At 32.5% G+C, this 16,046-nt stretch overlaps 1 protein-coding gene across 1 annotated transcript in view; it reads left to right on the forward strand.

The window, feature by feature from the left end:
- Positions 1-16,046, forward strand: part of pard3aa (par-3 family cell polarity regulator alpha, a) — a 233,055-nt gene that overhangs the window by 196,754 nt on the left and 20,255 nt on the right. Inside the window, exon 19 of the mRNA XM_073830324.1 lies at positions 10,625-10,867. Coding sequence (XP_073686425.1) covers positions 10,625-10,867 — 243 coding nt within the window. The remainder of the gene's footprint in view (positions 1-10,624; positions 10,868-16,046) is intronic.

Below are 16,046 nucleotides of genomic sequence, written 5' to 3' on the forward strand. Positions count from 1 at the left end.
ACAGAATAGAATAAATTATAGTATAACATAACATAACATAACATACATAACATAACATTATGCTTTATTTATTTGGAGCTTGATATATGTATTATAACTGATTTATGAATGTTCACTCTGAACGAGTGAACAAGATGATTTTCACATCATTTGGTTGAAAAATTTTTAGCCTACCACATCCAATTCTCAACAGTCTTGATGACAAATGTTCTGTATGTGCTTCATTGCCTTATTTCAGTGACTTCAAAACTTTAGATTTCCAATAACCACGCATAAACATAGTTTTCTCAAAAACACAAACATGCACATTAATGTTGCATATTATTGAAGCCCAATATGTGCTGATTACAATGTAATCTGACTTTAACCATTAAAATGTTTTAAGATGCTGAAAAAAAGCACAAATGTCAGGGCATTTCAAAACTTCTTCAGGGCCCCAAAACACCCTCAGACCCCAGAGGGTTAATCAGTGATACCAAAACACATTCATTTGGAGGAATACCACTACCATATTGATTTATGAAGGCTAAATAAAGATGATAATCATTTAATACCATGCTATGTATTTTCATCTAACACAATCAAGCACTGTTTCTCACCTGGATGAGAAAATACTAGGGAAAATTTCAGCGAGAGTATGACAATAAAACTAGCGCATATGACGTGATAAGAATCACAGCGGTTAGATCCAGTGAGGCTTGCATCTCAAAATCCTCCTTTGTGGAAAAACAAACAAAACACAATTATGAGCTTTCCCTCCCTTGCCGTGGAGGAGATTCAGTGATTATTCCAGGATTGAGTTGTGTTTGTGTGCTGGTTTTATCATCTTAGTCCCGTGTGTTCAGTCCTGATCTTCTGTGTGTGAAGCTCTGAAAGCCTCATGTTCACATGCCATGCGGAGCACGTTGATTAAAGAGCTTCTCCAGCATATGGGACGCCATATTAGTCCATACGCGTACCAGACCTATTGGATTCTTTCCGTTTTCATTTCCATTAATAACAAACAGACACAGACGCAGATACAGCGTGCTTCATCAGAGAGGAGAGAGGTGAAGTGGAGGAGATGAGGGCTTGCTGCTCCAAGGCCTTTATAGTTGGAAATGCACATTTTGATAGATGTCTGTGGAGCAAAAAAGGTGATTTTGTTTAGGAATAATAACATTTCAGTCTGTTCCTCACAAAAACTTGGATAGACCTGCTTTGGGAAAACCAGGAACACAGTGCACAAGTCATAAGGACCACTTTTATTGTGCTTTTTTGTCATTTTTGGAGCTTGATAGTCCTAGTCATTCATTTTCACCTATTTTCATCATAACATTTCACTTTTATACTTCTACTAATATTCTTTTTAGATTGCATTAGAAACATGTTAACCATGCTAAGAACATGTTAGCAACATGACAATCATGCTAGAAACATACTAGCAACTTACTAATCATGTTAGAAACATGCTAACATGCTAATCATGCTAAAACATGTTAACAACATGACAATCATGCTAGAAACATACTAGCAACCTGATAATCATGCTGGAAATGTGTTAACAACTTGTTAATCATGTTAGAAACATGCTAGCAATTTGCTAATCATGCTAGAAACATGTTAACAACTTGTTAATCATGTTAGAAACATGTTAGCAAAATTCCAATCATGCTAGAAACATACTAGCAACCTGTTAATCATGCTGGAAACATGTTAACAACTTGTTAATCATGCTAGAAACAGGCTAGAAACATGCTAATCATGCTAGAAACATGTTAACAACTTGTTAATCATGTTAGAAACATGCTAGCAATTTGCTAATCATGCTAGAAACATGTTAACAACTTGTTAATAATGCTAGAAACAGGCTAGAAACATGCTAATCATGTTAGAAACATGCTAGCAATTTGCTAATCATGCTGGAAACATGTTAACAACTTGTTAATCATTTTAGAAACAGGTTAGAAACATGCTAATCATGCTAGAAACATGTTAACAACTTGTTAATCATGCCAGAAACAGGCTAGAAACATGCTAATCATGCTAGAAACATGTTAACAACTTGTTAATCATGTTAGAAACATGCTAGCAATTTGCTAATCATGCTAGAAACATGTTAACAACTTGTTAATCATGCTAGAAACAGGCTAGAAACATGCTAATCATGCTAGAAACATGTTAACAACTTGTTAATCATGTTAGAAACATGCTAGCAATTTGCTAATCATGCTAGAAACATGTTAACAACTTGTTAATCATGCTAGAAACGTACTAGCAACCTGCTAATCATGCTGTAAACATGCTAACAACATGCTAATCATGCTAGAAACATGCAGCAACTTGTTAATCATGTTAGAAACATGTTAACAACTTGTTAATCATGCTAGAAACAGGCTAGAAACTTGTTAATCATGCTAGAAACAGGCTAGAATCATGCTAGAAACATGTTAACAACTTGTTAATCATGTTAGAAACATGCTAGCAATTTGCTAATCATGCTAGAAACATGTTAACAACTTGTTAATCATGTTAGAAACATGCTAGCAATTTGCTAATCATGCTGTAAACATGCTAACAACATGCTAATCATGCTAGAAACATGCATCAACTTGTTAATCATGTTAGAAACATGCTAGCAATGTGCTAATCATGCTAGAAACATGTTAACAACTTGTTAATCATGTTAGAAACATGCTAGCAATTTGCTAATCATGCTAGAAACATGTTAACAACTTGTTAATCATGTTAGAAACATGCTAGCAATTTGCTAATCATGCTAGAAACATGTTAACAACTTGTTAATCATGTTAGAAACATGCTAGCAATTTGCTAATCATGCTGTAAACATGCTAACAACATGCTAATCATGCTAGAAACATGTTAACAACTTGTTAATCATGTTAGAAACATGCTAGCAATTTGCTAATCATGCTAGAAACATGTTAGCAACTTGTTAATCATGTTAGAAACATTTGATTTGAAACATTTAATTGTGCAAAAAACATGTTAGCAACTTGCGAATCATGCTAGAAACATGCCATAAACATGCTAGAAACATGTTAATCATGCTATAAACATGATAGCAACATGTTAATAATGCTAAAAACATGCTAGCAACATGTTAGAAATTTGCTAATCTTGCTAGGAACATGTTAGCAACTTGCTAATCAGGTTAGAAACATGTTAACCATGCTAAGAACATGCTAGCAACTTGCAGCAACTTGTTAGTCATGCTAGAAACAGGCTAGAAACATGCTAATCATGCTAGAAACATACTAGCAACTTGCTAATAATGCTGGAAACATGCTAACAACATGTTAATAATGCTAAAACATTTGTTAATCATGGAAGAAACATGTTAGCAACTTGTTAATCATGCTAGAAATGTGCTAGAAACATGTTAACCATGTTAAGAATATGCTAGCAACTTGCTAACCATGCTAACAACATGTTAGCAACTTGCTAATCATGCTAGAAACATGTTAGTCATGTTAGAAACATACTAGCAACTTGCTTTTAAGCTTCTTTAAACTTCTTACTCTGCTGAAAAAAAAACAGCTAATACCAGCCTAGGCTGGTTGGCTGGTCTTAGCTGGTTTAAGCTGGTTTAAGCTGGAAGTGGCTGGTTTTAGCTGGTGGTTTCCCAGCCTGACCAGCCTGGCCAGGCTGGAAAAGTGGACAAAACCCCTCTAAAACCAGCCTGCCTTCCAGCTATGACCAGCTAAAACCAGCCAACCAGCCTAGGCTAGGTTTTTTTCACCAGGGTAAACTTCTTTAAACTTTTCAAACTTTCTGGTCTGGCTTTCTCAAGCCAACTTAAAGTTTGTTTTGACAAACTTTTTAATCTTTTTTTGATCATTTTAGAGCTTAATGAACCCAAACCTTAATTACTGTCATTATTATGAAAAACTCACCTTTTGTGTTCCACAAAAGGAACACTATCACACAGTTTTGAAACAAATTTTTACAGAACTTTCAGTTTTGAAAGAACTTAGAAATCCCACTCTGACAGAGTTTCAGTCTGCTCCATCTCAAATGTCCCGCAAAACTCATTCGTCATGTTCTGACCAACCAGAGCACCTGTGTTTACAGTGGCCTACTGTTCCTGTAAATGAAAGATTCCATGAATATCGAGACCGTGAGTCTCTGGCCAGCTCAGGATCCTTCAGTTCTTGTCCTGGCCGAGAGCTAATTGTCCAGTCAGTGGTTTGGCATTGGTTTGGTTAATCAATACTTTCTGCAGCGCAGGTTTACTTGGTTAAAGGATCAAGCAGGTTATAAAGGATCCAGAAGCTGCTAGGTTTTTGGTTTGGTTTACGCCAACCACAATATTACAGCTCAAATCACCTGGAATCATTTCCAAGTGTTCGGTTCCCTCGTACTGCTGTTTAAAACGCTGTTTGTCTTTCAAGGGAAGGTAATAGATTTCTAATTGTTTTCCTACGATGTTGGAGGTTTATTTTGCTAAGCTAATGGCTGTTTTGCTTCACGTCTTTGCTGCCGAAGATGGGCTGTGAGCTCAGCGGCCGGCAGAAACGCTCCATTTAGCGTCTGAAAGCGAGTCGGGAATCTCAGCGTGCTGTAGATGGAAGGAAGATGTTTTTAGGAGAAGGACCAAACCGTCGGGTCCACCTCAACGCATCATCTGAGAGCAGGAATGAGAATGAGGCAGATTGAAAGACAGCTGTGTTTACACAGAGTGCCACCATATGTCACATTCACAGATATAGAGACACCGTTTTTAAGGTCTGTTGAAATGGCAAACGTCAATTCCTAGAAGTGCTCGAGAACTTAAATGTGCCTGAACCTGCGTCACAGATCACAGCTCAACATTAAATTGACATTAAATTAAATTAAAATCTAGTATTGTATCATAGTATGTTGCACCCTATTGTCAGGTTGAACTGTCCTGATATAAAATAAAATAAAATAAAATAAAATTAAATTAAATTAAATTAAATTAAATTAAATTAAATTAAATTAAATTAAATTAAATTAAATTAAATAATAAATAAATAAAAGGAAAGAAAATAAATAAATTTAAAAAAATTATCTGAATAAAAACAAACAAACAAACAAAACAAACTAGTATTTTATCATAGTATGTTGCACCCTATTTTATGTCAGGGTGAACTGTCATGATATCATAAAAATAAAATAAATAAAATAAAATAAAACAAAAAAAATCTACATGTAATAAAATAAAAAATATATAGTTTATCATAGTATGTTATATATATGCTATATAATTGTATCTTATATTATTATTTTAATTTATTTTAATTATTCTTATGTTACTTTTGTGGTGGGTTGTTTTTAGTCATTTTTGTACTATTATGATTCTTCTATTAACACTACTCTTGAATATATACTTCTATAATAATTTGTATTATTATTTTATTTTATTTATACCCATAATTAATGTCTTTTTAGTTATTTTATATTACTATTATATTTGAGTTTTTTTGTAACTGTTGACTATTTCACTTATTTTTATTGTTTTGCCACATTTGTTGGACTCAGGATGAATCTGTATTATATGTTTATTATTTTATGATGTTTTATTAAAATATAGATATGTAATAAATATAATGTATATTTCACAATTTATTTGTATGTATATACCAATATACTATATATTATATGCTAATAATATTATTTTATTTTATTTTAGTTTGACCTAGATTTAATCTCTTTTTAGTTATTTTTATATTACTATTATATTTTAGTTATTTTTTATTTATTTATTCATTTTTTACTATTCATTTTATACTTATTTTTATAGCTTTGGCGCTTTTTATAATAGAGATTAATAACTCAGAATTAATCTCTATTATATTTCTATTATATTATGATGTTTTATTATAATATAACAATATAAGAAATGTAATATATATTTTACATTTTGTTTTTATATACACTAATATACAATATATTATATAATAATAATAATAATATTTTATTTTATTTTGATGTAGAATTAATCTCTTTTTAGTTAAAAAGTATATATATATACTTTTTTGTAACTATTCATTTCACTTATTTTTTATTGTTTTGGTGCTTTTTGGAGGGTTATTATCTGTTTTTATTATTATATTATGATGTTTTATTAAAATAGAACAATATAATAAATATAATACATATTTAACAATTTATTTTTATATATACCAATATACTATATGTTATATGCTATTATTTTTTTTACTTTTTTATGCAGAATTACTATTATTATTATTATTAGTAGTAGTAGTAGTACTTTTTTGTTGTTGTTGTTATTTTTATATTACTGTTATATTTGAGTTTTTTTTAACTGTTCATTTTCACTTATTTTGATTGTTTTTGGTGCTTTTTAAAATTATTTTTATATTATTGTTTTATTAAAAATAGAACAATATAATAAATATAATATGTACTTCACAATTATTTTTTATATGTATCAATATACTATATTTATATACTAATATTTATTAATTTTTTTTAATCCAGAATTATTATTATTATTTTATTTATTTATGTTTTAGTTGTTTTTATATTACTGTTTTCACTTGAAATTTTCTATATAATTTTACTATATAAATATATTATTTATTTATTTATTATTTTTTACTTTAATGTAAAGTTATCATTTAATTAGTATATTAAAATATTTTTTTTTATTTGTTTATACCACATGGCATTTTTAGAGTTGAATTTTTAATTCAAAATTCATTCATTCATTCTTTTTTTTTTTTTTTTTTTGTGGGCGCTCTTACATCTCATTGACCCATATTTTCAAACCAATTTTTCTGCTGACCTTTGGTTCCGGGGTCAGTGTTCTTGAGGCCCTTAAACAGGCGTTCACTGACAGAATGAGCAGCCGGAGCTGGAGTCTCGCCTCACTAGCCAAATCTAAACACAGAACAGCAGCCATTGGAAAAATAATTATAGCTGTCCAAGCGGGAGGCCTGTTAAACGCAAGGGTTTGAGGGCTGTATTTTCAGCGTCGCAACCGACACATTTTCCATCAATATCTGACACGAAGGTCTTCGAGTGAGAAACGATACGTTTATGCTACGCCAGCAAACACAAACGCTCTCCAGAACACTAGAGAACACTGCTGTCAGTTAACGTTTGTTTATATATCATTTGCATGCTAATTGTGTTAGAACGTGCGCGATACATTTCAATGAGACGCACAGCTGGACTCACATTAATGCATCATCGAGAGTTCATCTGAGAGATTTTATATGCTGCGCGGCGGTGTCATACATCACTGAAACTATTGTGCACGCATGTGTGTAAGGCAGTGGTGCATACTGGCATTTATCAAGGTTTATTGTTAGAGGTACACAGACTATTTTATCCAATCATGCAGGTGGCTTAGATAATTTTTAGTACTTGGCAACTGTTCCAGAGTCTGTTCCATATGGCTCGCACGATTGCACACACACACACACACACACACACACACACATACATACACACACACATACATCACTGATTCACACGTACACAGAATCCAGAATTAGCTTTGTACCGCATGAGCCAGCTGAACATGAATCCAGAATGTTTACTCTCCATAAATATTTCATTGGCAGTATTTAGTATTTTGGTAAATCAGCCCTGAAAGTGTATACAGTTCATTAATTTAAATGACAGTTTAGAAATTACAGGTCAAAGCTTTTGAGTCAGTAAGATTATTTTATTTTATTTTATTTTATTTTATTTTATTTTATTTTATTTTATTTTATTTTATTTTATTTTATTTTATTTTATTTTATTTTATTTTATTTTATTTTATTTTATTTTATTTCTACACTACCAGCCAAACGTTTGGATACACTTGACTTATTATTATTTTTTTTTAGTCAAATATTAATTATTAAAAAAAAAAAAACAATACAATATTTATTTTCTTTCTTTTCTTTTTTTGCCCTTTTTTTGCCCTTTTCTTTTCTTTTCTTTTCTTTTCTTTTCTTTTCTTTTCTTTTCTTTTCTTTTCTTTTCTTTTCTTTTCTTTTCTTTTCAAACACAAATTGTGCCAAGGAATGATTCTCAATTTGTTTTTAAGAATAACAAATGTTTTTCTTAAAAACAGAGAATCATTCCTTGGCACAATTTGTATTTAAAAACAAAACAAAACAAAACAAAACAAAACAAAACAAAACAAAACAAAACAAAACAAAACAAAATAAAATAAAATAAAATAAAATAAAATAAAATAAAATAAAATAAAATAAAATAAAATAAAATAAAATAAAATAAAATAAAAAAATAAATAAATAAAATATAGATTGTATTTAAAAAAAAAAAAAATTTGACTACATATTACAAAAAACATTATCTACCTATCTACTTATTGATTTTTATTTATTTAATAATTAATTCAATAAATTCAATAAATGCTGTTCATTGTACTTTAATTAGCAAAGAGTAATTACATAAGTAAAAATACAGTTTCTACAAAAATATAACACAGCAAAAAATATTTTCTACATTGAATGACAAATGTTTCTTGAGCAGTGAATCGGAATATTAGAATTATTTTATTTTATTTTATTATTTTAGTTATCTATTTATTTACTTATTATGTTTTGTATTTATACATGTTTTATTTATTTATTTATTTATTTATTCATTCAAATAAATGATGTTAATTGTACTTTAATTAGCATAATAAATAAATAAATATAAAATGTGGAAAAATACCACACAATATATATATTTGCATTTTTATATAATTTATATAATTTAATTAATTAATTAATTAAAATAAATGCTATTCATTGTACTTTAATTAGAAATGAATGGATGAATGAGTGAATGAATGAGTGGTGGAATAAATACCACAAAATATCACAGTTTCCACAAAAAAAAAAAAAAAATGTTTTTAACAATAATAATCAGAAATGTTTCTTGAGCAGCGAATCAGCATATTATAATTATTTCTGAAAGATCATGTGACAGTGAAGAATGATTGATTTTATTTTATGTAATAATTAAATTTATTTATCTGTTTAATTATTTTTATTTTATTTATATTTATGTTTTTATTATTTATTCATTTATTTATTCATTCATTTAAATCAATTATGTTGATTGTACTTTAATTAGCAATAAATAAATAAATAAATAGTGGGGAAAAATACCACAAAATATCTGATTATAACAATTAAATTGTATTTATTTGTATTTATTATTTCATTTAATTATTATTTTTATTTATTCATTCATTCATTTAAATAAATGCTGTTCATTGTAGTTTAAATGGAAATGAATGTATGAATGAATGTATGAAAGTATGAATGTATGAATGAATGAATGAATGAATGAATGAATGAATAAAAAAATAAATAAAAGTTGGAAAAAAATCTAAAAAAAATATTAGTTTCCACAAAAATAAATAAATAAATACATCATTCAGCAAAAAACTGTATTCAACATTGATAATAATCAGCGAATCAGCATATTAGAATGATTTATATTAAAAGAATCATGTGACAGTGAAGACATATATTATATATTACAATAGAAAATGGTTATTTTAAATTATTTTAAAGTAATAATATTTCACATTATTGGTGATTTTACAGGATTTTTAATCAAATAAATGCAGCAATGGTGAGACTTCTTTCAAAAACTAAGTAAATATTCTTAATTATAAACTTTTGACCGGTGATGTTTGTCTGCATGTATGGATTTTTATTTTTTATTTTTTATTTTGCCTTTTTAAATTAGGAGATTGTAAAGAAAGAAAGCAAAAAAATATTTAGGAAACGGAATAAACGTAAAAAAAAAAAAAAAAAAAAAAAAAAAAACAGGAAAAAAAATGCCATATAAGGAAAGGACAGTTTATTTTGCTCTCTATAGCCACTTTTTTACTCCCATTTAGCATTCATTTTATACTCTGCACATACACATGCAAATCCCTGACCCAAGCAGCCAAGCCCATTCGCTCCCATTGAGGTCTTTTCCAGAATTCCTCCTCTACAGGATTTCATAAGCAGGATTAATGTTGTCTTGGCGCTGGCGCGTTTTTGAAGTGTGGGCCTGCTGTGTCTTTGTGAGGGACCATTAACGAGAAACAAGTGGATTAAATGCATGAAAAGGTCATTAAGCAGCCGAGTTGAGGGAGTTTCGGCTAGTCCTCGCCGCTCGATCCGAACGGCTGGGGTCTCAAAGCGCGTTTAGTCTACAAGCTTTTGCTCTTCCTCCCTCTTGTTCTCCACATCCTCTCCTCCACCTCCTCCCACGACCACACAGGGAAGATAATGGGCCTCATATTCGGGCCATCCATCAGTGCCTTAAACTACAGAAAGCAGTTATGCGCTCACCGTCTCGCACGCATTGGGGAGAAGAAGCAAAAATGACCTCAAGAGTTAAAAATGTGACGAACGCAAGACGGATAACGTGTCTTGACACCTCACTTTGCATCCAGTGGAGCCATTTATATTCCATATTATTTTAGCACACTCTTTTCACCCTCCATCTGCAGAGAAACGCAACCCCCATATGCACATTTGTCTTCGGCGAGGGATGTAAATTATAGAAGTGAATTAGGAGAGAAGGATTTATTGAGGAAAAAAGTGAGACAACATCTTTTTTCTCCTCTTTCTGGCATGTTTTTTTTTTACTCTCTCTCTTTCTCTTTCTCCACTCCAAGGCAACTCCACACGAGATGTGGGACCAGCGTTGGGTTTGAAGAAGTCGAGTTCCTTGGAGAGCCTCCAGACAGCTGTTGCTGAGGTGACGCTCAACGGGGACGTCCCGTTCCACAGGCCGCGCCCCAGAATCATCAGGGGACGGGGCTGCAACGAGAGCTTCCGCGCGGCCATCGACAAGTCCTACGACAAGCCAGGTGTGACCGTAGTCAACCCCGATGAAGACGACGAGGGGATGGAGACGTGTAAGTATTGGAGAAAAAATCACGTAGATTTACATTGAAGGAGACTTGAATCATACCTAGAGACTGGAATATCATGTGTTGCGTCCCAATTTGCATAGTTTCCATCCTAAATACTATTTGACATTAGTGTGTCCCAAATCGTAGTATATTGAAATGAATACCCCAGATGGTTTACCATTTCCAGTGAAAATCGAAGTGCAATGGCTAATATTGGCCACAAGCCATTCCACATTGGAAGCAGATTCGATTAGAACTGCAAACACAATAGAAAGTGTTTAAACCTTTAAACATGGTGGATGTGCGAGAGCAATGGATAAGTACAGAGGTTTAGGCTGCATTTACACAATGGTTTCTAACTAAAAATTAAAACTTTGTATGCGTTTTGGCCATTTATTTACACAACAGCTGCGTTTTGGTGGCCGGAAAACGCAAACTTTTGAAAACGATACCGTTTTTGTCTCTGTGTTGAAATATTTCACATACTTTTGAAAATCCAGTGTTTAGTTGATCTTAATTAGCAATCATCATCACAGTTGTAGACATGGCATCTATCTTCTTTCATGAGAGGGTTTGGCATCGCGACATCTTTGTTTCCAGGTGGGACGTTAAAGAACAAGAAAATACTGTAGAATTTAATCAATCCAATGACGACTTTAAAACTCCTGAACTCCCATTCAGTCTATAGGAATGTGTACTGTATGTGCATAGTGTTTCTTTACAACGTGACATCACCATCTACTGGCCTGGCATGCATAACCCTGCTGAAAAAAACAGCATATGCTGGTTAGGTATGTTTTGGTGCTGGGATGCTGGTTTTAGCTGGTTTATGCTGGTCATGATGCTGGTCAAGGACCAGCATAAACCAGCAAAGGACCAGCATAAGCCAGCTAAAACCAGCATCCCAGCACCAAAACATACCTAACCAGCATATGCTGTTTTTTTCAGCAGGGAATACAGCAAATTTAGTTGTTTTTGCATATCTGTGTGAATGGGGATCGTTTGACAACAATGTCGTCTGTACAGAAACTTATCAAAAACGCAAAGAAAAAAAACTTTTCATTTTTAGATGTCATGTAAACATGCCCTTAGATTTGGGGACAAAAATCATATAGATTTACATTGAAGGAGACTTGAATCTTACCTACTATAATATCATGTGTTGCGTCCCAATTTGCATAGTTTCCATCCTAAATACTATTTGACATTAGTGTGTCCCAAATCGTAGCATGTTGAAATGAATACCCCAGATGGTTTACCATTTCCAGTGAAAATCGAAGTCCAATATTGGCCACAAGCCATTCCACATTGGAAGCTGATTTGATTAGGACTACAAACACAAATAAAAGTGTTAAAAACTACAAACATGGTGGATGTGCGAGAGCAACGGATAAGTACAGAGGTTTAGGTGGCATTTACACAACTGTTTTTAACTAAACATTAAAACTTTTTTTAATGCATTTTGGATGTTCAGTTACATGAAAACATGGATCAGCAAATTCCACATAAAACTGACTGTGCAGACCAAACTGTAAGTCGTAGAGACTTGAAACTTGCAGGGATGGTAGTACCCACACGGCCGACAATGTGACCAATGTTCGCCCCAATCGGCCTGACGGGGGCGCTACAGCGATCAAAAGTACAATATTGCTCATAACTCCTAAATGTCGGCTGCAGGCTCAAGTGTTTATTGTCGTTGGATTCCTTGAATCATGCCAGACAAAATGCACATCAGATCAGATTCAGTCGTGAGCCTTGGCAAAAGTTTCAGTATTTTGGACTACCCAAACGGCAAATAAAGAACTTTCAACTCACCGTCGCGAAAGGAAGCTAAAATATTTGAAAGGGGCAAGGACACTTTTAATTAAATGCCTGTAACTCCTGAAGAGAATAAGATATCTTCACCAAACTCTGAACAATTATGTAAGAGCTCAATCTGAAGTCACAAGACAAAAATTGCGGAGCTTGGCCACTTGGTGGTGCTTAAAGAGGGGGGGGGGGAAATGGCTATACCTATGCAACTATTTGTCCTATCAACATGAAAATCACTGTGCACATTCTTGGTCTAAAGAGCCACGAATGTCTATAATGACATTTGCATATCTCAAAAAAAACATGGCCACCATTGGCAGATGAAGTTTGAGCACCCATTAGACAAAAGAGAGAGAAATTTAAATGAAATCGGGCACTGGGGGCAATATCGCATTTTTCAGAGGCGTATTGTACATTGCGTTTTTTTTGTTTTTTTTTTCGCACAAACATGCAATATTAATATCATATGATAAAAGTCCTCATCCTGGACAACTTTGCCTCTAGAACCACTGCTGTCAATCAAATCGTTTGTTAAATGATTAAGAAGGTGTTAATAACTCACTTTTACGAACTAGTCCTAGGTTTTTCACTTAATCTGGGAAAAAAAAAAAAAAATTCAATACAATTCTCTAGACTCTCTAGGTCAATAATTATCAAAAAGGTCGAAATTTAACCTTTGAGAAGCTATAGCGGGGTCGTTTAGAAAAGATGCCTGTCCAAATTTACCCAAAATCCTACAAAGCCTAAATGAAAACATAAAACTTCATGAAATCTAGTGAGCACATGCGACAGGTCATTCTTTACAAGCATGCAATGTTTTAAAGGAGATCGGACCACAGCTGGTGCTGTAACAGTCATAATCGTTAATAAAAAACATAATACAGTATTTATATGGTAACTTACCTGGATTTGCCAAAATGCTTTTTAAAATAATTGATTTAGAATTTTTTTCTATATGTGCTTAAATGACTTAAAGCGTTTGAACTCCCGTAATTGCTGCTTGTAGCGATATTTGTAGCAATCATTTTCTGAGATCCATGTGAACAGCAACACATATATATATATATATTTTTCAAAAACACAAAGTAGTACATAGTTGTCATGTAAACATACTCTTAGACAAAGGGGTTTGGATGCTTAAATGAATAGTTCACCTAAAAAATAAAATTACCCCAGTATTTACTCGCCCTCAAGCCATTGCTGTATATGACTTTTTTCTTCTTTATATTAAAAAAAATGTCCTGACTCCTCCAAGCTTTATTATGGTGGTGAATGGGGTTTAAGATTTTGAAGTCCAATAAAGTGTATCCGTCCATCATAAAAAAGTACTCCACACAGCTCCAGAGGGTTAATACAGGCTTTCTGAAGCAAGTTGATACATTTGTGTAAGAGAAATGTCCATATGTAAAAGTTTATAAACTTTAATCTCTATCTTACGCTTTCACGGGAGAGTGGCATTCCAGCAGGAAGCCAGGATATATATTTTTTTTTATATCCCTGATTGTATTTGTCCGATTGTATATCATATAGTCATAGTAAGTCATATACCCTAGGATGGCTTAAGGGTAAGTCATTTTCTTTTTTTGGGTGAACTATCCCATTAATAATCAATATCTAACCTGATGAATGAAAAATATATATTTAATGTTACCCACATTATATTTAATCTGCAACAACATTGCAAACTTTTATAAAGATACGTTTGGTCATTCACTTTTAAATGCATCATTATGCAAACACATAAGGAGAGTTTTCGGCATGAAAGACCCACCTCAACACACCTCTTGATTTCTCTCTAATATTGTAGAAAATTAAACAAAATTAAACACTCTGGCAACACTCTAGCAAGGCAACAATCTCAATCTTGTTAGATTGTGCGTCAGTGATACCTGCGTGCAACGACAAACGTAGCACAAGCTGAGTTGTCTGATTTGTCAGATGCTTATGAAGCTTTTTCTTTCTATTAATGAGTCAGTCAAAATAATTCATGATGGATCTTCAAATTCGCTTCTGCTTTACCATCAGCCAGTGAATCATTCAAGGTCCTCATTGACCTGTGAGTCTTTTTTTTTTTCTCTCGAAATGATTCAGGGGCCAGTTGCACCAGCTGTGCTTAAATTACAGCCTAGCATAGTTTTGACGTAAAGGGAGGTAAACGTATGCAATAAATACACACAAATTATGGCTAAAAGCATTTTGTTACTCGTAGTCTAGCAAACAGCACATAAAATTATCCATCATGGTGGTGAGTTTGTATGTAAACGCAACAGTCTAGTTTGATCATTATGCAGTCCAGCCAGAGCATCATCATCTACTTTCTTAACCTCCTGTTTTCTCTGTATATTGAAAACTCATGTAATCACAGCTATTACCATAATTGCCCATGCACAGCATAAAGGCAATCTGACACAATATCAATGCCAATTTCATCAGTTGTCTTGCACAATAGCCAGCCCAAAATATTCCGCCAATTGAGGTTCACTTTATAGACGGCGCTCAGTAGGTCTCACGAGGTTGCTTGTGTTATTCTGAAGATTAGAATAGCAGAAGAGATCCTCCTGCTAAAAGTAGGTCAGGCCTTCCCTCAAAGACCCGAAAGGAAATAAACAGCCAATAAGCATGTGTATAACTTTCACTATTCATTTCACCCATGACCAAATGAATTTCCAGACGTCCACGCTGGGCATTTTTCTTTAATGGGACCTTGGTTTTAAAGGGATATTTCTCAATGCTCTCACAGTGATTTACTAAATGTGTTTGGGTTCATTTTTACGGTTCATTGATTGCTTGCAGCTGCAATTTGTATTTTTTTTCATATTTTAGATAGTTTAATTTATTAACCCATTTTGAAATGCTTTAGTGCCATCGTTTCTTGCATGAAGGTGTTATTTCTGGCTTGAGAAGTTAAAATGTGCTTTTTTTAAATGCACAATTTCACACGGTTTGCATGAGATCTGAGTTTAAAAAATACACTGTTACACTGTAACAAATGCTTTTCTTTTTGTTGTTAATTTGTTGTAAATTGTTAAATCAAGAAGGATTTTCTAGACGAGTAAAAATTGTCTTGTTTTCAGGAAAAATATCAAAAAATTCTTAAATCAAGAAGGATTGTCTAGACGAGTAAAAATTGTCTTGTTTTCAGGAAAACAGGTCAAAATTAAGTGTGTTTTGTGCTTGAAACAAGGTTTTCTTACTTCATTTTTTTTGTCTTGTTTCCAGCCAAAATATCTATAAATGCTTAAATCAAAAAGGATTTTCTAAACGAGATAAAAGTGTCTTGTTTTCAGGAAAAACAAGTCAAAATTAAGTGTGTTTTTGCGTAAAACAAAAAAAAAAAAATCTGCCCATGGGGTATGAAAAATAATCTTGT

Source organism: Garra rufa, chromosome 24 (genome assembly GCF_049309525.1).
Source record: "Garra rufa chromosome 24, GarRuf1.0, whole genome shotgun sequence".
Taxonomy (NCBI): domain Eukaryota; kingdom Metazoa; phylum Chordata; class Actinopteri; order Cypriniformes; family Cyprinidae; genus Garra; species Garra rufa.